This window comes from Petromyzon marinus, chromosome 27 (assembly GCF_048934315.1).
Source record: "Petromyzon marinus isolate PM22_M1 ecotype Great Lakes invasive population chromosome 27, UKy_Petmar_22M1.pri1.0, whole genome shotgun sequence".
NCBI classification, from domain to species: Eukaryota; Metazoa; Chordata; class Hyperoartia; order Petromyzontiformes; family Petromyzontidae; genus Petromyzon; species Petromyzon marinus.
This window is the reverse complement of record NC_133693.1, coordinates 5053653-5076411: the sequence shown is the minus strand read 5'-3', so window position 1 is coordinate 5076411 and position 22759 is coordinate 5053653. Positions and strand designations below refer to the sequence as shown.

General features: G+C 45.5%; 1 protein-coding gene across 1 annotated transcript in view; it reads right to left on the bottom strand.

The window, feature by feature from the left end:
• Positions 1-22759, bottom strand: part of COL9A1 (collagen type IX alpha 1 chain) — a 60767-nt gene that overhangs the window by 29710 nt on the left and 8298 nt on the right. Inside the window, exons 3-15 of the mRNA XM_032961416.2 lie at positions 22181-22216; positions 20982-21053; positions 15206-15259; positions 12007-12042; positions 11137-11160; positions 10642-10695; positions 9885-9938; positions 9700-9744; positions 9058-9114; positions 8612-8665; positions 7541-7594; positions 6179-6232; positions 4775-4828 (exon numbers count right to left, since the gene is read on the bottom strand). Coding sequence (XP_032817307.1) covers positions 4775-4828; positions 6179-6232; positions 7541-7594; positions 8612-8665; positions 9058-9114; positions 9700-9744; positions 9885-9938; positions 10642-10695; positions 11137-11160; positions 12007-12042; positions 15206-15259; positions 20982-21053; positions 22181-22216 — 648 coding nt within the window. The remainder of the gene's footprint in view (positions 1-4774; positions 4829-6178; positions 6233-7540; positions 7595-8611; positions 8666-9057; positions 9115-9699; positions 9745-9884; positions 9939-10641; positions 10696-11136; positions 11161-12006; positions 12043-15205; positions 15260-20981; positions 21054-22180; positions 22217-22759) is intronic.

The following is a 22759-nucleotide window of genomic DNA, read 5'->3' as shown; positions in this document are numbered from 1 at the left end:
TGACTTTACCGAAAGAACCAAGCATATGAATCCCTGCAGTCACGAAAGCTTTAAATCAAAAATGTCCCTAGAAGTTGCCGATTGTATTTTGTTACTTTTTAGGGCAGGGTCATCGATCAACGTTTTGGATTTTTTTTTAACAGGGCATCTAGTTAGTGTTGGTCATTTATTTGAAAACATCAGAACGTTTTTTTGTTTCTGAAAACACAGCAGTGACGGGTGCACCGCACCAGTCTCCACAGAAGCGGAAGGCTTTGATGTTGTTGTTGATGATGTTGCTGTTGGTAAAACAATGTGCCTACTTGTTTGTATTCGTCTCAAGAGTTATTGGCTGCGTGAATTCCTGGACTCGGCTGAATAAGCCTTGCAGCTGCCCGCGAAGCCACCCTTCGCGGTGCGCTCACTGGGCTCCGACACAAAGTCTTTTACTGCTGCTGCTACCACGACGAAGTCACCATGTGTGCTCAGAGTTGCTATTGAAAGGGGGCCTTTAAGGGAATTCAACAGAAGCCTTGAGGCGCATAAAGAAGCCTGCGCCGGATTTGTGCGAACAATTCCCAACGTTTAATATAGGCATCTTGTGATTGTATGGCCTGCAATTTCTCCTGGTGGATTTTATTTTTACGTGCTTTTCTTTATTTTTTGCAGGATTGTTTTGTGTATGGGGATAATATTCCTGACAACACCGATGTGTATTCCACGTCGGTCAAAAAGAATCCCATCACGTTTCCTTAAATAACCTCTGGAATTTGAATAGGTGCCTGGTGTGCCTCATACAAAAACCCAGGGCCTCATTCCTACAGAAAATAAGTGGTGGCTGTAATGAAGTAATAATATGTCTATGCGTGCGCGTGTGTGTGTTATCTCATCAATTTAAGGTAGTCAATTCTTGATAAAGGTTTTTGGGTTAGATCGCGTTTATTTATAAATGTGTCGTAACCCTCCACCACCCGACACGGCCAATCAGCAAAGAAAAGTGTCACGTTGACAAAAGACAAATAATTCACTACTTCAGCCCACCGGTGTGTTGAAGAGTTAATCCACATTTACAGTTTGAGTACGACGTTTCGCTGGTAAATACTTCCAGCATCATCGGGCAATTCGCCAGAATTCTGGCGCCAGAATTCGCCAGAATTCTGGCGAATTGCCCGATGATGCTGGAAGTATTTACCAGCGAAACGTCGTACTCAAACTGTAAATGTGGATTAACTCTTCAACACACCGGTGGGCTGAAGTAGTGAATTATTTGTCTTTTGTCAACGTGACACTTTTCTTTGCTGATTGGCCGTGTCGGGTGGTGGAGGGTTACGACACATTTATAAATAAACGCGATCTAACCCAAAAACCTTTATTATGAATAATATTGGTCGCGAAAGCCTACGTGTTAAACTAGTCAATTCTTGATCTAGAGAGATAACAGTTACTAAAGAGGTGAGCTAGAGCAGGATGAAGTTGTTTTTTGCTAAGGAAATTGATCATGAACAGAAGAATTCCGGCACACGTGAAGAAGAATCGAGTTTCTAAGAGGTGAAAATCTCTGAGATGTAATAATTATAATTATGCATTTGTGTATAGCGTCATACAGTGCAATTGCATATCAAAAGCTGTACAATAATTACACGATTACATCAGGGAAGTTGCGAATTACGAAGTGCAGAGATCAACACAAGTACATTCTCAAGGTAAGTAAATCAATACACGACAAAAGGTGTTTATAATGATGACTCTCAGCTCCTCACACCAGCCAAGATATCCCCTTGGTTAACTCACACGGGTCCCATTGGTTACTCAACATGGATCCCCTTAGTAACTCCACACGAGCCCCCTTAGTTACCCCACATGGATCTATTTGGTTACCCCACAGGCTACTCGCCTTCCCAAGGTGCACGCTCCGTCTGACAAGGGATCCCTGATGTCTTTCATCCGGAGGGCCCTTGTGCATTTATGTGCCGGTGACGCCAAGGAATTTACAGCCACCTCTGGGATGGTTTCGAGCGTGTACCCCCCCCCCCCCATTTCCCCCTCTTAACCTGCCCCGGTGATTTATCGCCGTTCATTCACACGTGGGGTTTTATGATCAACTTTGACTCAAGTTTAGACGCGAATACCCTTCCAAGTATCGGGCATTGACGGCTCTCTCTCTCTCTATATAGTACGCGGCCGTGTGGCTCAAAAGTTAGTTTATCGAGATATATGGTCGGGTTGGCGCGAGACAGTTTTTCATGATATCAAACGACGTTAAATTTGACAATATGGTTATCACGATGTCAGTTGCACTTAAATTTGTAATTGTATCGAGCATTTTATTGTATTGTCGTTTTGCTTTGATGTACATTGATGTACTTCTACAGTGAATACATATTTACTTAACAGTTATTCAACTGCAGTTCACTCAACGTAAGCCTGCTACAGGTCTTCCAATAATGAGTAAGTTTCCAATTTACAGCGTTTACAACGCACAAGCCGTCAGAAAATGAGAGCATCACATCGTCGCCGTGCCGTCCATTGCTCCGGACAACGTTTTACAAAGCTCTCATGCAAATAACGTTAACAGCTATTTATTTTACTTGAATATTTAATTTTCACCAACTTCATTTTTTTGTTTGTTATTTCAGACATATTTTGTTAGAAAATGAAATATAAAAACTAAATAAACAATCAACGATAATCAGAGAGTATCCGGACGACAAGTTGGTAAGTGGGCGACACGATGATAAGCGTGGATCTTGTATCGTACGACACGTCGTGGTATCGTCACGTCTCGCCAGCCCTAACAGAGACACGTTACTGTGTTTTTATCTGTGCTTTTTCTTCTGAGCCAGAAGTCCCGTTTTTGGATGATGGGGGCCAAGGGGTGGTCAGCTGCTTGGCTATTTTATTCATTCTCCATGTGCTTCTGGGGTGAGGGTCACGGCATCAAAATAGCACGCTGATTGTTAAGTTACGTTAAAATTATACACGTAAAGGTGCAACGGACAAAAAGTCGGTGCACATATTTTCCCAAATAGTTGAAACGTTTTCTCATTATTTTGCCGTTGTTGTTCACGCACGGTAAGCTAACTCCTGGGCATATACATTTTTCATTGTGGGGTATTTTTGTTGGCAATATCTGGAACACAAATACGTTTCCAGCGATAATAATAGGAATAATAAATTACAGCCCTTTGGCAATGCACTGCTGAATGAAGGCCTTGACCATGCTTTTTCCACGCTGGTTGTTCGGTTTAGGTTCTACTCTGTGAGTGATAGCAGTGCATAATTGTTTCCTGTAGATGGTGCACTAAGGGCAAAGGTCCCCCGTGTAGCCTACATAGACTGCTGGGGCAAGTGCTGTTCGCGAGCACCTGCTAACGCTGGCACGGCGCCCAAGGACATGATGTGGCTAGCACCATACCAACCACCTTTATTTCTCCACTGCTGACATTTACACACCATTCAAGGCCGAATGAGCCCATAGGAGGCCCTAGACCAGTTCAGATATTCGTCAGCAATATAAGCCGTGTCACCGGGTTCGCAGAGAAGTGCGCCGACCACGACGCTACCACTCAAATGTTGAGCACGCACGCACATTGTAACGGGAACCCACATACGCTGTTAAAGAGGGAGGGCATCCCACAAATTCCATAATATTGCGGTTTCCAGACGGCCCTGCAGACTGACACCGCCACCGTCGCGTGCGTACACATTCCAGCAGTCGTCCCAACAATCACCGACGACTTCAAGGGCCACTCGCGATCGCCCCTTCGTGCTGCCATCCGGAGACCGCCGTCGTGCAAGACCACCCTCTTGCCTCGGCCCGTTCACCCCGAACGAGCGCTGCCGGCGCCGTCATCGTCGGGCTTTACAGAAGGTGACGACGTGGAATGCGTTTCACGCTCCGCTCGATTAACACGATTCCTTGCACCCTCCTCTCCGGCTTTCGCCACCGACCCTCCGCCGTTCGAGCCGATGCGTTATAAAGGAGGGTTTGGTGCGATGCGACGACGCTGCAGAGTATATCGTCGTATGACAATATTTACATTTATATGTCGTGTTGCTTACACCGTGATCATCGTCGCTCGTTTAATTGTCTTCTTAAATATTGAATTTCCCGATCAAAATGGAAGTTCCCTATTAAATTAGCGATCCGTTAACAGCTTTGTCCAGGCTAGTGGACGGCACGGCGATGGTATGACAACATTTTGTGACGGTATGTGCGTTGTATCCGTTATACGTTGTATAATTGCAAAGATTGTAGGCTTACGCTGCCTGAACTGGAGTTGAATCATTTTTAAGCAATCTTGATTCATACGAGAAGTACATGAAAGCACAAAACAGATGGGTGCAGTTGAGCAAGTAGGTTTGCGTCCTACTTGCTACGCTACCCAGGGTAAATCGTGTGTTAGTGATCTGAGTGCGATACACCAACGCAGCCTACGCATCACTGGAATCCAAGGTATTCTCCACCACAGCTGATTAATTAACCATTGTATTGAGACTGCTTGGCAGAGGCAAGTTGAGAACAAAAGATTTGGAAACAGATAATGCATGTACCCTTCTTGTAGATACATAGACAGAGTATAATTTTTCAATCTGGCAGCAGAGCCATATTGCTCGAAGATAATTTGTACCCAGGGGTTCAATACTGAGCCCCGAGGTCCAGATTCTGTAGGGGTTAAAATACTATCTCACCATTTGTTCGGTTTTTTGGATTACGTGTTCTATGAAAGAATGTCGGTGGCTGTGAATTGTGTGAGGCCGGGAAAGTGGAGACACGTGAGTTTGGGTCACTTACCGGCTCCCCTTGTGGACCAGGAGGTCCGGGCACTCCGTCGAACCCAGAGATACCCTGGACACACAAACACAAAGTCAATGGGCTCACCCCAACATCATTATCGGGCCACTTTGTTGAGCTATCATTTGTGGCCAGGTTGCTTCTGAAAAATTAAGTTAATACCTCAGCGGGCTTTTCCTGGTAGGATGGGGATGCTTTCATTGTATGTGTACGTGTTTGGGTGATTTGTATACCTTTCTTATACTCTGCACTCCTATCATAGTTTTGTACTGTTTGTTGTTGCAACGTTCTTACCCAGCCCTACTGGACATCTGTGAAAAAGAGCTTTGTAGCTCATCAGATTCCTCCTCCAGTAAAAATCAAATATTCTGATTTTAAATGTTGTCGTGGCCAGCTCTGTTTAAGTGACCACTTATTTTAAGCACGGAAAAGCTCACGCAAGTTCGGTCATCACCACACATGGCATGCCACCTTTGCTACCCACCTCACATTTCATATTCACATTTTTTGTGTGTTTGTTATCGGACGATAGGAATTGTCAATGATGGCCCTTGGCCAGGTGTCGAACTGGGATCGTGGTGCAGTGCACTAACAACCATGGCGCCAACAATCCTCGCACAAAGGCAACGCCCCAGTTTAGCCGTCTTGACTGTTTGGGCAAGTGCTGTTTGCGAGCGCCTATTAAGGCTGGAGAGCTCAATAAATGGCGGTGTGCTCGGCACCACGCCCAGCCAACTTGGTCTTTGCTGGTGTTTACTCACTACACAAAATGCTCATTTATGGCTAAAATGGCCTTGGGGAGACCCAGGCCAAATTCAAATATCACGGTTTTATACCAGAACTATTCCTGAGACACTGATGGTAACCATGACCCAGAATTGAACTCAGGTGACCAGGTTCAGACAACGTACGAACCACTGCTCTCCACGCTCCAAACACAACGATCCCTCGTTCAGCTTTAACATATTGTTGAGGCAAGTGCTGTTAGCGAGCCTTCATGAAGGCCGGTACGGCACACGAGGGGGCGTGTGGCCTACACCATGCCCGGCCGCCTTTGTCTCTTCAGTGACGATGTTTACACACCGCACCAGGTACTAATTTGAGACCGAGTTGACACGTACCCCACACTCGGTGAACTGATTTTCAGATGAATACCACCGCCTCACTGCGCCATTTCAGATCTTCGAGTGAAGCCGGACAAGCCGAGTTTTGAACCGATACATTTTAATAACTTCCATCGTTCATCACAACGCTTCTACAAATGTAGCCGTCACACATTGCCCCCCGCCCCTCTGGGCACAGCGCACGCAACACACAACAGGACCCTCAGAAGTTGCGCCCGGTTACAATCAATTGCCCGTGAACACGCCGTGATTGTGGGGGCCCCTAATTGCCGCCACTTACCCTTTCGCCTTTTGATCCCATCATTCCGGGAAATCCTCGCAGCCCTGAAGGTCCCTTCAAAGCAAAGAGGCGCACACAAAAAATACTAAATTACAAAAAAATTTAAATGAAATAAAAAAAATCAATTAACTGGAGTCTGATCGCAGAGCCGAGATTACAGCAGAGTCGCACGCGGGCAGCTCGCGACCTCTCGCTTTCGTACGACGACTTTGGCGTGGAATACGAGCGCGGCGCAATTACGTGCGAACGTGCGGGACGCGCAACGTCCAACTTCTTTCGCGCCGTACGTAGCCAACCGCGCTAATCGGAGGTGCGGGAGTGCAGTAGGGATTTACGTGGCGTCCGAATGCAGCTGAATCTGAAGGTGATGTCAAAAAAATTGCAATCGCATCATTAAATCAAAGCTTATAGGTTAATTTTTTTGTTATTTAGCCTTCGGGCATTATTCTGGCATCTTAAGATTATTTTACTGTTTTATTGATGTTTTCCCTCTACGTATTTTTACTGTTGAATGAGTGTTTTTTATACTTGTCGTTGTCAATGTTTTTTTTTATCGTGACTTGTGTGAAGTGTTCCTTGGACCCTATGGTATGAATGGCGCTCGATAGATTATTCTCAGAACCCTTCCTGAAGAATGAGTTGTGTTATAGAATATCTAGGTAGGGTGTGATTGAAGACACTTGAGGAATAATAACAAGTGAGGCAAATGAGTGCAAAGATCTTTGATCTCTCAGTATCTCTCCGTGCGCGTGCACGTGACTTGCAATGTCACACAGCGGATTCTCTCAACTCTTGACGAGCCAGGGTCCTCTTCCCCACGATTCACGCCAGCATTTAACGCGAATGTATCAAGTTTTCCCCTTAAATAAAAGTTCTAATTAAGTTGCATAATTTTTTTAAACGTACATTTTTATAACATGTTATTTAGATTTGCTTTTAAAGACAATGGTTAACCGAATGGATCTACTTTTTTTAATACCTGTTGGACGTATGATGCATTTATTGTGATGCCAGATCTCCAATGGGCCCTCACTCGGTTATGAAGGAAATCTGCCGACCTGTCTATAATGGCAGGCAGGAAAGAGCATCGCTTGTCATGGAATGTTTCATTTGGCGACCCACTCAGTGGCTCCCGAGCTGGAAACCGTGAAAACCGCAAGTCCCTGCCCCCCCCGCCACCCATAAAATCCACTATGGCAGAGAAGTCGTCTGAATAAAGAAGCGTTGTGCAGCATTCGTGCAGCCCCCTCGTAACTGCGGCGTTGCGTGGGGTGGTATTGCTGGGATAGTTTGTTGTTGTTTGGTGGTGGTGGTTGTGCTTTAGGAGGGCCATGGCAGTGGCTGTTGGGTGACACAACTTACCTCTGGGCCTTGTGGGCCAGATTGGCCGGACGGTCCCTGGTGGCCCTCTTCTCCCTGACCAATTGGAACGTCAAGGGTGGCCGTTATTGTGATTGTAATGCGACACGTAAAAAACACTTCAATTCATATGCATATCAATACGTTTATTATTCTAACGATATATAACATTTTCGCTGCTCTCTCACGCATAGGACGGTGTTCCTCCACAATGTCACTTTTTATCCGATGGTGGAAATTGCGCAATCACATGGCAGGGACCGGTCACTCCATAGGACAAACACTGTTGTCTGCCCCACTTGAAATGATACTCAGCAGCTGGTGCTTTAATTTTCTTCTCTTCTAGGAGAGATGATGATGATGATTATTATTATTTTGGTGATGGTGATTGATGATAACGATGATATTGTAGTGGATCGTGGGTCCGCATTTTAAACCTGGCCAGGATTTGAACTTGCAATATCACATTTGTTGAGCTTCGCAGCTCTTCCAACTAACTATGCGACTTCCGAGCCATTACATGATTTTTTTTAAAAAAACGTACGCAACATGCACACTTACAAGTGTCATTGTAAGATTCCAGTTGCTCTAAAAAATATATTTAAAATGCCCGATAACGTTTAGTAACGATGTTCATAACAATGTAGCCCATACGTTGTCTCCGCCTACCATATAGCGGCAGGCTATCACAGTGCCACTATGTTTCACAGACGAGTATAATCTGCCAGTCGGGGAGGGAGTGAGGCCGACATGTGGTTTTTGCGCACTTAAGCAATTTGCGGGTTAACATTTCAGATTTGGCAATGATGCCGACACACAAGGCCCGCTATTTCGCGAATTACATCACGTGATCTTCAACGTCTTCACGCGAAGCGGACGCGCATGTATTGACGGTTCATGAAACCCGCAGTGTTAACCAGGGCGGGCGCTGAGCCTCGAACCACGAACCTCTGCAATGAACGGCGAGGCACGCTTCCTGTCGACCTCGGCCACTTTAATTACTTATCGCGTCCGAGAAACCCGAACTACACTCGAAAATTGAACACAAAAACACAAAACACAAAGCACTCTCACCTTGTGACCTTGCTTCCCAGGATCTCCAAATTCACCTTTGAACCCTTTGTGACCCTAGACGATAACAGGATTAGAAAATAGTACATTGACGAATTGTTTTCAAGTCTAGTACTGCACTGGATGGATGGTCGAGAAGACTGGTAAATCGGTAGGTAGGTTGGTATGTCGGTAGATAAGGCAGATGGTTAGGTAGGCATCTTGTAGAAAACAGGTAATAATGGAAGTGTATTTGTGTACAGCTGACAAAATATATGGGTAGACATTAATACTGAAGTCTGCAAATTGACAGGTTGATTGATTCATGGGAGTCAGCAGAATCCTGACCACACAGCTGTTATAATCTCTGCAATTATGTTTTGTGGATCGCATTTGTACGATGAAACCCATGACATGTCCTGCTGGACAGCTGAGGGCGTTGTCCTGTACTATCATGTCCGTGTGTGTACCTTCATCCCCGGCAGCCCAGGAGGGCCAGGGGGCCCGGCGGGACAGGACGATGGACACTGCAGAGCCACACAGAAAGACACAATCATATTCATCATTATCAGCTGTAGCAGCAGTAGCAGCCATAGGCAGCAGCAGGAGTGATGATCTATCCACCACTGGTTGAAGTCCTCCCCAAACCGTCGCCATCCTTCAACAACCCACGCAGAACCTGCACACGAGCCGAGTAATCATTCCGTCTCCGAGGTGGACGTCCTATCGGGCGTGCTCCCTCCTCTGGCTGCCACGCCTTTGTTAGTCTCGACCACCGGACATCGTCCCTTCGAGCGACGTGTCCCACAGAGGCCCGATTACTTTGTTTTTTTCCGACAGTCAATGTAAGATTTCTTACTTGCGCATGTTTTCATTTATATGTTCATCTTCTTGTTTATAAAATATAAGTTCAATGGAATGGGTGCTCGCCTGATTATCAACAAGGATTCCTGTCTGCGTTTACTGTCTAATGAGGTTATATCTTTACATGTAGTTTTTGACATTTGAGCTAAACTTTGACACTACATGAACACATTTGTCTCTTAAAAAAAACATCGCGAATATATCAGTGCCAAAAAATATATACGCACATTTATTTGTTGTATTTTTACCTGGATATCCCCGCTGCCATCTCCTTGGAGAATCCCAGGAAGACCCTGGAAGGAATCGGGAGAACGAGATGATGAGCATCACTCAACTTCTCATATGGGGCAACGGGAAAAAAAAAATTATGGCATTGAATTCGCGAGAGGAGGAGGGGGTAGGTGGCAGTGCGAGAGACTTGTGAGGAGCTCACCCTGGGCCCTGGCAGCCCGGGAGGGCCAGGTTGTCCTTGAGGCCCAATCTCACCCTGAAAAGCAACACCGCACATTATCACATTTCTTTTTAACTATTAAAAACTCGAAAAAAAACTATCGAAACCACTTTTATTTTACCAGGTAAGGCCCACTGAGCTATATAGCTATTTCTCAGAAGTGTCCTGGTCATCACAAATGATAGCTCAATGAAGCGGCGTATCATGTGAACATTTATATCAACCAAATGCTCTACATGCATGTTTTTAAATGCGCGGGGGAAAACCGGAGGACCCGGAGAAAAATCCACAGGCCGTCACCATCTGTGCTGGTCCTGCGATATGGCAGTTCCCTTCTGCACACGAGCTCCATCTCCAAGAGGGCATGTTCCCCTCTTTGTCTGACAATTTCACCTGCCAACCCAGCAGCCGCTTGTTGAACAAGCCGGACTCCGCCGACGAGACCCGTGAAGTTGTAACCAGTCCAGAGAGTTTGCTTGCTTTAAACGAATGCGTGCTACTGGATAATATTGGTCTGGAGAGTCAGTAGGCCGATGGACTATAACATGTGTTTAATGTGTGGAAACAGAACAGAGTTCTGCTTATATATGCGTATATGAAAGCAGAGTTGCATGTTATTGCACAAGGTTGATCAGGCTAATATTATTATTACGAGTGTATTCACGCTAATGAAGTGCATTTGGATCGCTACAATCTGGCTGCGTGTGGGAATAAACGCCGTAGACGGAACACTACGTACAATCTGCCCAGGTCTCCCAATCTCTCCGGGAAGGCCGCCCAATCCAGCAGGTCCCTAAACGCAAGACGACAATGCATAAAAAAAAATGTCAATACCAGCCATTCGCCACTCAGTGATGCCTTTGCCAGGCCAGGTGGACTTAAAAAAACTACACTCACACACAAAGTGGAACAATGCTTAAATTGTTTTTTTTTTACAGAGAAAATGTTCGACGAAAAACAAACCTACATGCAAGAAATGACAACATTGACTACTGAATAGTAAAAAAAAAACTAAAAGCAGGACTGCACGTTGTAATCGCAGATTATATTTCCCCGCCCCATCTCCGCCATAAAAAGTGCCCTTGCTCGACAAAAACATCAGTCAGCTCAACTTATATGACGTTTCTGCCATGAGCCAGCGCAAGGGACGAATGGTTCATTTTAATATTTGTTCCATCTGTACATTTGTACAAAACCGAGCTCACGAAGGACGTTTGAAAATATTGACACTCACGGGCGGTCCAACAATGCCTTCGCCCTGGAGAAACAAAACGGAAGGTGACAGAGAATAACAACATTCAGCAGCCATGCTCTCCGTGTGACGCTAATACGCAGCTTGGTTGAGTGATTAACACTTTGCTCTGTCATTGGTGCGCCCTTGATATCATACGAACATCGACGCTGCTATCTTGACTATCGGGTTGCCCGAATCTTGCAGATGCACACCCGCGCTAATAGGGCTACTCACAAATGTGCAAAGGCAATTTTGTCCGTACAGCTGCCCACCAGTTTTCATTACTGCTAATAAATACTTCCAAGAAAAAACACACACAATGGTAATCGTCACAGGGCCATGCATATGCGTGTTTTTTCTATGTTTAATCGTAGTTTAAGTTTTTTGTTTAATGGGATATCTCTGTACTATATATTATGTTTGCAACCTAGGTCTCCCTTGTCTACGTGGACTCTCACCTGGTTATAAATAAAGTGCACTTACAAACGTTGTATATGTGTACACGTACAGCCCTTTTGTCAATCCATTGCCGGATGAGGGCATCTCCACTTTAATGTGGGCCGTGGAGATTTATTTGACCATACTTTGCCACGCTCGTCAGAGCAACTTGGTGGGAGGCATATATACGGGAAAAAGGGCAGTACAACAATAGATTTTTCTGAAAGGCCTTCTGCCAGCCCCACAGCCTGTAACAACCTGTTATGCACGGTGGTCACCCGTGCAATATGCAGACTCAAGCCTGCTTAGCTTCAGAGAGCTGACAAGATCGGGCCTATTTCCGCTTGATTTGGTCATAGACATGCATATGTTTTGGTTTGTAAAGTCCACGAGGCAGAGGAATAATAAAAGGAGAAAATAAAAGGCAATTACTGGGACTCCAGGTGGGCCGGCCAGACCTGGATCACCCTGAAAAAAAGAAAATAATCTTCATTACCATCATCATCATAAATACTTCATTGGTCTGTGTTATCAGGCATGTAACAATGAATCAGGTCAACAACAGAAGACTTAGATACATAGGCGAACAAAACGTGCATTATATTGCATGCCTAATAATTGAGAGTTTGCGACATCTGAAAATTACATTCAAATTATGCGCTAATGGTATGTTTGTATTCTAACTAAGCGAACAAAGCTGCACACAGGAAACAACAACAACAACAATTTAACTCTCGGATGCGTTTTCGTGTTGTACCGCACATTGTTCAGCGTCTTGTCCGACGTTTCGCTCAAAGTGCTGAGAGCTTCCAAAAATAAGGTACTGTGATCTCAGTCACTAAATCAAGGTTTATTATTGTTACACAGAAAATCCCGTGTAGCCAGTTATCCAGCTAGTTTGCAAAGGGAGATCTGTGGTACATCACCCACAGGACAAGAACAACAACATCAAAGTGCTCCCCGCGGGAAGAAATGGCGACAACGGAACGGAACGTATTTGAGGTGTAGGCAAATATAAGTGCTTAAAGAATATTTAACAATTTAAACTGGCATATTGCACCAAACACAATACCGCATTCACTGGATTCCAACGTACATTTTTTTCAATGTATTTTAAAGCAAAAGCTGGGGTTGCATGTTAGAATTCAGTCGGTGTATATCTGCCAGTCTGTGTGTGTTAACATAATTGTTATAACTGTATTGAACACCGGGCACAAATTTGGGGTGTGTATTACTTTCCGTTGCATCGTATAATCGTGAGAATATGGTAATTGTGCAAATACGTAGCTGACAGTGAAAAACTGGTGTTGCTCACTCGTGTAATGTATTACTGCGGTTATGGGCGACACTGCATATTTGGCAGAATGATTGCATAATTACGTTCCAAAACTGTATATTGCACTCCAGCGATAGGATTTTTGTTGTCACAAGAATGGTGAACAAAAGTCATAATTACTGAACAGGCATTCGGTGTTTTTTGGTACCAAAGTTGTGGAACAGTTTAACCGAAATTATTATAAAAGCACCCCTATTAATCAATTTATGACGGCAATGTTGGACGTGATTTTCACGTAGCGTACGGACAGCTCAAATAAAATTCACAAAATGTAGAGAATTCTCAAGGATATCTTTTCAGTTTGGGTTATTCTCATTTGTTGTGTATATTGTGTATTCTCTATTGTTTTGGGGCCCCGAATTTACTCGGTAGTTATCTCAAATGCCAGGGGCGTGGTATACATAATAATACATGACGATGAGGAGTAATAATACACAATATAATTGATGGAGCGGCAACCAAGGGATGAACTTCGTTCAAAAAAATTGGTCCACCCGTGGAGATGGAGCGATCAAATCGGTTCACGTGCAGGTGCTGCATCAGTGGTTCACGGCAAGTGGCGACAATTTGGGTAGGCCTTCATCCAGCAGCGGATTGACCATCGCTGATGATGACGTTTGAGTGGTCACCACATAATATATATATTTTTTGAAATCTAAAGATCTATATATTAAAATATATGTAAACGTTCTAAATCGAGCGTTTCCGCTTGCCATTGGCTGCTCCTGAGAATCAAGAAACGTTTCTTCATTCTCCCTTGGCACAGCGGAGAGAATGTTGTAATTGGAATAATAATTTGTTGGGGCTGTGCCTGACCAGGCTGCGCGCTTTCCAGAGGGGAAACGGCAGCACAACTGCGGCCAGATAATGCTGCAGCCGCTGCGTTTAGCATAAATCGCAGGAAACCCCAATTGTATATTTAAAGGCCGCGATGCGTTCCAACGCGTAGCCGTGTGCCCGCGTTAACACGGCCTGCGTGGAGTGGAGCAGTCCCCGTTTTGCTGTTGATCGCGTAGACCAGGGGGGGGGGGGGGGGGGTCGGAAAACTGCTGCTCCAGAGCCGCACGGTGATCTTTAAGAGCCACTTCATGACCGTTATTTACTAAGGGACCACCGTCCCTCGTATTCACCACGCGGTGCATCGCAACTCTTGAAATAGTGAGAGGTTTTTTTTTTTTACGAATTCGAACAAAAATAGCTGTTATTTTGATGACCGAACCCCTGTATGTGCGCTTGTATGCTGAACTTCTTTCGCACCGTACGTAGCCAAACGTTCTAATTGGAGGTGCGGGGAAGGACGACAAACTAAACACGCGCAAACAAAACTTCTTTCACACCGTGCTTTGCCAACCGTGCTAATCGGGGGTGCGACCCCTGACGCCACCGGCCTGCCCAGCCCCGTAGCGTCGGGTGGGGGCCCGAGCTGGCTGAGCCCCCCCCCACCCCCCCCCCGCCCCTCTTCCGCCCCCCCCCCTACTCCCCTAACTTGCTGAAGACTCAGCCCTTCCTGCTAAATCCTTGTAGTCAAATCACTAAACGGAACATGTCAATTCGTCACTAGTACAGCACACCGGCGTGCTGTACTCGTGACGAATTGGCCACGTTCCGTTTATGTGACAAACCTTTACTAGTTGTCGGGTGGTGGCGGGTTTGAACGACACATTTATATATTTACGCGATCTAACTCAAATCTTTTTTATATATATTATGGATGATATTGGTCGCGAAAGCCTCTTACGTGTTAAACAAATCACCAAACGTTGGTGCAAATATATCCTCTTAAACACGGGGTGAGTAAGAACCCGAGCGCAATGCACGGCTGACTCAAGCAACGATCGTGTCGACACTCGTTCGGTTTCGCGTTTTGGCGTTTGTTGTTGAAAGTTTGTTTAACATTGACCGCGTCGTGCGGTTGCATTTACACGCCGTTAACACTGCAATGATTTATTGTTTCCCACTGCAAACTGTAGAGTTTCTGACTACGGTGGGCTTGTACATGTGCGAGAAAAAAACATTCTACGTACATTTACTCAATTCATACGGATCCAACAGCCATGTGGTTTGCGAAAATTCCATAAATGTATTCGAGTGAAATATTTTACTGTCAGGAGTTTCAGGCGATTTGCCTTTAATGTTTGTATTTTCTTGTTAATAGACTTTTTGGCAGTTTATAACCGACACTTGGCATCGATCGCACTTGTGTGCGTATTTATTTGCCAGCACAGCTAATACAATGTAGCACAATGTATGCGAGATACACATTTAAACTGTTATACAAATGTAAATAAAACTTACTTTGGCGCCTGCAGGACCGGCACGACCAATATTGCCTTGGGGGCCGGTTAATCCCTGAAAATGTGGAGACAGAGAGAGAGAAAAAAAATATTAACGAGCATCATTGAATGTTTCGACAAAAAATGGTGACTTGTGGAACACCGTCTGACAGGGGACGGCAGAAGTAAAAAGGAGAGGATGACCCAAGATCAATCGGATGACAAATGCCATGGCATGCGCTGAAAAAGACGGAACAACAGCTGACAGAGGCCGCTAAGGACAGGCAGGGGGTGGAGAGGGTTGGCAGGCAGCCATCAGTGGCGACCCCACGGCCGTTGAGGTCAAGGGTTAGATGGCGGTGGTGACGACGGCGGCGATGATGATGATGAATGCCTTGCCATGCGTTACAGACAAGATCGTAGTGAGCAAGAGAGGATGCAGACCATGTTGCCAGCGGGCTGTGTTTAGCTTTATTGCCTTTTTGAGGGCCACATGGCCTTTAGAGACGAGCGATGCTTAAAATTGGCGCGTAATTTGAGCTTATTTTCAGCCGACCCACGGTGCGTTTTTATTTAATTACATTTGAGCTTGGCTCGCCGCTCTGCGTTACGAGTTAAAATTCCGTGATTACCCAAATAGGAACCACTTGTCAGTGGAGAGATGCCTCTGCTTTATTGTGGATTTGACCAATGCCCAATTCAATAATTAATCACCCCCTTCATTATAATTTTCGCCGCTTCGTTCCAGGCAATATATCTAGCCGACGGGTGGAGTAGGAAGCGCAGCAGATCGCGAACTGCGTAAGCGACCCATTAACCTAAGTTTGAATATCGCCGGCCACGGCCAACATCAGTGGCGAGTGAGATCCAAGACGGCCCTGGGTCTCCCACCTTGAACAAATTGCACCGACCAGCATGGTGAAGTATCGTAAACCCCCCCTCCCGCCCTCCACCTCGACTGACACGGCGTTGGCGAGGGCTTTTTTCCAGCAGTGGAATGACAAGGGCGTTGAAACGTAAAAAAAAAATCACGTTCTAAGCTGATGTTTCGAAAGTTTAATCTCGCTGAAATAGCGGCGGTGATGTCTGCACCATCTGCTGCGGCCTCGTCTTCACGTCAGCCCGTCGGAAGACGTGGGCAATGTTCACGGTAAAAATATGCATTCAACGGAGGGCATTGTTTGATATTGGAGGATTGGCCGCAGCTGGACCCTGAGGATTGAGGCATGCCGAGATAGGCGGCTGCTTTACCCCGTGCCTTGCACAATGCACACAGTGACGGGAATGCTCCCGTACATTTCCACACGATGATAGGCCACGTCGTTGCGCTGTCATTTGTGGCCAGGTCGCTTCTGAAAAAGAAGCTAATAGCTCAATGCAGCATTACCTGATAAAATAAAACATAGTTCATAATGGTAATATAAGCACGTTTAGAAACATTGAGAAACATGCCTTTAGAGTATTTGGTTCCATACATTTCCACGTGAGACACTTTGTTGAGCTATCATTTGTGGCCAGGTCATTTCTAAAAAAGAAGCAAATAGCTCAGTGGGCTTTACTTGATTGGTCGTGTCAGGTGGTGGAGAGTTGTGACACATTTATAAATAACGCGATCTAACCCAAAAACCTTTATTATTAATAATACTGGTCGTGAAAGCCTAAGTGTTAAATTTACCTGGTAAATTTTAAAACTGTTTAGTTTTATTTGTCTATATTTTTTAGTGATTTCTTTACATTTCCTATACTTTGCACTCCTACCGTGTTTTTGTATTGTTTGTTGTTGTAACATTCTGATCCACCCCTACTCGACATCCTTGAAAAAGAGCTGTAGAGCTTATAGGGATTCCTCCAGTATAAATATATATGCTGATTCCGTTTGTTACTGGACAGCCACGTGTGCAGGTTGGTAGATGGAAGGACCGCGAGAGCCGGTGGGAGGCTTGGGGAGGCCTCTATCCAGCAGTAGATTGACCATGGCTGATGATGATGGTGACTGAAATTAATCCAGGTTAACTGATGGAGGGGTGATGCTACAGGAGCGCCTTCTCACGCATTCGTTAACACATCATCAACATCATATGTCTCTTCCGTCATTCTAACGAGCTAGATCAGCGTTCACTAATTTTCAAACGGGGGCCACTTTCACCGATAAGACTTCGACATCATCAGTGTGTGAGGGCCGCCACAAATTTTTAAATCGTTGGGGTTTGACAGCTATGATGGGGGTGTTTTCACCATTTGTGTACTGTCGAGGGGCCGCACGTCAGGGTCAGCACTAAAGTCCACCAGGGGAGGCCAGTGGCCCGCGGGCCTTGCAATGAAGAACATTCTGCTTCACAAGAAGCCATGCCGAACAACACGGCATTAAAACCCAAAGATACACCACCTCAACCTACCTACTACCACCCCAACTTGTCAACTACCACTTCAACTTGTCTACTACCACCTCAACTTGTCTACTACCACCTCAACTTGTCAACTACCACCGCAACTTGTCTACTACCACATCAACTTGTCAACTACCACCTCAACTTGTCTACTACCACCTCAACTTGTCAACTACCACCTCAACTTGTCTACTATCACCTCAACTTGTCAACTACCACCTCAACTTGTCTACCACCACCTCGACTGGTTAACTACCACCTCAACGTATCTACTACCACCTCAACTTGTCAACTACCACCTCAACTTGTCAACTACCACCTCAACTTGTCTACCACCACCTCAACTTGTCTACCACCACCTCAACTTGTCTACAAGCACCTCAACTTGTCTACCACCACCTCAACTTGTCTACTACCACCTCAACTTGTCTACCACCACCTCAACTTGTCAACTGCCACCTCAACTTGTCAACTACCACGTCAACTTGTCTACTACCACCTCAACTTGTCTACCACCACCTCAACTTGTCTACCACCACCTCAACTTGTCTACTACCACCTCAACTTGTCTACTAGCACCTCAACTTGTCTACTACCACCTCAACTTGTCTGCCAGCACCTCAACTTGTCTACCACCACCTCAACTTGTCTACTACCACCTCAACTTGTCAACTACCACCTCAACTTGTCTACTACCACCTCAACTTGTCTACTACCACCTCAACTTGACTACTACCAACTCAACTTGTCTAATACCACCTCAACTTGCCCACTACCACCTCAACTTGTCAACTACCACCTCAACTTGTCTACCACCACCTCAACTTGTCTACTACCACTTCAACTTGTCTACTACCACCTCAACTTGTCTACTACCACCTCAACTTGTTTGCCAGCACCTCAACTTGTCTACCACCACCTCACCTTGTCTACTACCACCTCAACTTGGCAACTACCACCTCAACTTGTCAACTACCACCTCAACTTGTCTACTACCACCTCAACTTGTCTACTACCACCTCAACTTGTCTGCCAGCACCTCAACTTGTTAACTACCACCTCAACTTGTCTACTACCACCTCAACTTGTCAACTACCACCTCAACTTGTCTACTACCACCTCAACTTGTCTACTACCACCTCAACTTGTCAACTACCACCTCAACTTATCTACTACCACCTCAACTTGTCAAGTACCACCTCAACTTGTCAACTACCACCTCAACTTGTCTACTACCACTTCAACTTGTCTACTACCACCTCAACTTGTCTACTACCACCTCAACTGGTCTACTACCACCTCAACTTGTCTACTACCACCTCAACTTGTCAACTACCACCTCAACTTGTCTACTATCACCTCAACTTGTCAACTACCACCTCAACTTGTCTACCACCACCTCGACTGGTCAACTACCACCTCAACGTATCTACTACCACCTCAACTTGTCAACTACCACCACAACTTGTCTACCACCACCTCAACTTGTCAACTACCACCTCAACCTGTCAACTACCACGTCAACTTGTCTACCACCACCTCAACTTGTTTACTACCACCTCAACTTGTCAACTACCACCTCAACTTGTCTACTACCACCTCAACTTGTCTACTACCACCTCAACTTGTCTACCACCACCTCAACTTGTCAACTACCACCTCAACCTGTCAACTACCACCTCAACTTGTCTACCACCATCTAAACTTGTCTACAAGCACCTCAACTTGTCTACTACCACCTCAACTTGTCTACTACCACCTCAACTTGTCTACCACCACCTCAACTTGTCTACTACCACCTCAACTTGTCTACCACCGCCTCAACTTGTCAACTACCACCTCAACCTGTCAACTACCACGTCAACTTGTCTACCACCACCTCAACTTGTCTACTACCACCTCAACTTGTCTACTACCACCTCAACTTGTCTACCACCACCTCAACTTGTCTATTACCACCTCAACTTGTCTACTACCACCTCAACTTGTCAACTACCACCTCAACTTGTCAACTACCACCTCAACTTGTCTACTACAACCTCAACTTGTCTACTACCACCTCAACTTGTCAACTACCACCTCAACTTGTCTACTACCACCTCAACCTGTCTGCCAGCACCTCAACCTGTCAACTACCACCTCAACTTGTCAACTACCACCTCAACTTGTCTACTACCACCTCAACTTGTCTACTACCACCTCAACTTGTCTACTACCACCTCAACTTGTCTACTACCACCTCAACTTGTCTACTACCACTTCAACTTGTTTACTACCACCTCAACTTGTCTACTACCACCTCAACTTGTCTGCAAGCACCTCAACTTGTCATCTTCCACCTCAATTTGTCTACTACCACCTCAACTTGTCTACTACCACCTCAACTTGTCAACTACCACCTCAACTTGTCTACTACCACCTCAACTTGTCTACCACTACCTCAACTTGTCTACCACCACCTCAACTTGTCAACTACCACCTCAACTTGTCTACTACCACCTCAACTTGTCTACTACCACCTCAAACTTATCTACCACCACCCCCAACACAACCGTCCCAGCGAGCTGACACCCAATACCCACCTCCTAACCAATCTCCTTCACCTGTCTCTCTCTCTATCTCTCAATGTCTCTTTCACCGACACCAATTTAGCTGAAAAAAGGAATCCTATGCCCGGCCGATGCAAACGCCAGCCAGTGACGGACGTGGGCAGCACTGTGGAGGCATTGTGTGCCGAGCCGGTTGCTCTATGAGCACCGATGGCTTGCATTGTCACCTTGGTGGGGGGGGGGGGGGGGGGGGGGGGGTGGTGAGGTGGGGGGGGTTCCTGAGCCACCCACAAATAGGGAACTTTCAGTTGCAATTCTTCGGCTTTCACGGTGGGAGCTTTTTCATGGGTAACTTGTGTCTGCTGCATGATGTTAATAATCCTACTCCGAATACGACGTGACTCAAGGCAACGCATTTGTATGTTGTTCTCCCCCATTCCGTTATTGTTGGCAGATAGTATTATATTTCCATGAAATACATCCCCGGTTATTTTGTGCCTCCCTAGGTGGCAACCTTAGGTTTGGTGCCGATGCGCTGGACTTGCACGGATTTTACAAACGCACCGGAGTTTGGAGGCGTGTGGAGTTGGGGGGGGGGCAAGTGAGGAGAGATTGGTGTAGGCCAATCAGTTTCAAAGGCAATGCATATTTTATCAGAGCATGTTTGTTTGTATATTTCGCCACGAGTTTGTGTGGTTAACGCAGACTTGATGCCTTGCAATAGGAATCTATTTGGTGTTTGAACTTCTTAAACACCTGTTGTATTGCAAGAAAGGATACTTGCAAAAAAAACAGGGCCAAATAAATACGAGGAGAGATTAGTTGAAGGAAGCAATGACAGGTTCAATTTACAGAAACTCACGTCGACCCCAGGGAATCCTGGGAGGCCGATCGGGCCTTCCAAGCCCGGGTCACCCGGGTCTCCTTTCGGTCCCTGCAGGAGAGACAGCAAAATCGCGGCGTCACCGACTCGCCAACGTGGACCCGGTTACAGGCCGACATGTGAACGTGTCAGACGTGTACGTGTCAGATATGAGAACGTGTGTGTAAAAAAAAATGACCGACCATGCACCCGTAGGTTACTGGAACTCGATCGCCACCCAGCCTAATGTTTAACTGGCTGCCCGCACCAGGGTTTGGGCATCCCTGCGCTTCTCCTTTATATAAACCAGGTCAAAAGCACTTTGTCCTGTTGATCATCTTGACCACCTCGCAGAATCTCTCTCGGTTTGCAAGCGCTGGATCATTATGTCCCCCCCCCCCCCAAAACGAGCGATCGTTAGATTTGTTTCTGCCTTCTTAACATCTGTCACGGTACTTGTGCCTATCCAACAAAAAGAGGCTGCTATCTTTTCCCCAGTTTCTCCCTTCTTTCCACTATTGAGAGGATTTCCCAATCTCCGTTGGATCGTTTAAACGCGACGCTTTCTTTTGGTCGCTGCTGTGGTGGACATTGCGCTCATGAAAGATAGCATTATTCGGTAGAATGTGTGTACGTTGAACTTATTTCGCACCGTACGTGGCCAACCGTGCTGATCGGTGGTGCGGGGGAAGGACAACGCACGAGACAGACGCACACAAAATGTCTGAGTGGATAATTGGCCAGTTCGGATATGCGACGATTGTACTGTGAATCCACGTCGAGTAACATCGTCTGGATGCTCTCGACGGACACTGTGATTTGTGCTCTTCTCTCTTTCCTCTAGCAAGTGGAAAATCCACATTCTCGTGGCAAGGGCATACGTTGCACGTGAAGTATATTGTCCATGTGCCAGCCAGTGCAGATATTGGTGGCACCTTGGGTCGCAAAATTTTTGCAGCACAGATTTATTTTATACGGCTAATACGCGAGACGTACAGTAATCGATAACCCCACTCATTGCAAATGGTTGTGCGTACAGTATGTATGTTGAACTTCTTCCGCACCATACGGAATCACGAAAGACATAACCCACCTCAGGTGGTTCTATACCGTCATATTGCAATTACCTCGTCTGGACTCGTGGTCTAATGTGATGATTGTATTTTTTTTAACCCGATAGGAGTGATTTTTATTATTACCAGCGGTCCGGGAAGCCCTTGAGGTCCACGTTCACCCTGTGAAATAAATGCAAAAAAAATATTAAGTAATGTACGTATATTGAGCTTTTTTCGCACCGTACGTAGCCAACCGTGCTAATCGGAGGTGCGGGGGAAGGACAATAAACTAAACACATAAAATGTTACATTTTCATGAAGTTATTGTTCGTGTGTTTAGTATATGTTAGGTATAAGTTATTAGTCGTGTGTTTAGTATGTGTACGGGTGTATTTACATGGGGATGGGAGGAATTGCAGAAAAATAGTCTAGTTGTTATTTAGATTTTTAAGAATTAAGTGTTGTTAAAATTCACGTTTTTCATCCAACATATTTTGTTCAACCAACCAATCGCGTAGTGCATCTTTGAAGCAAATGAGGTTTTAAGAAAATACGTTTAGGGAACGATTTAATCTCCATATTTATTCAACGTAGGCGTAGATTACACCGCTTTGAGTGAAATCGAAAAAACAAATACGTACAGGAACTATACAACGCTTAGTTTTACGCACTGAACAAAATAACTTCTGCTCAATAATTCCAATCTTTAGAACACAAGCATTT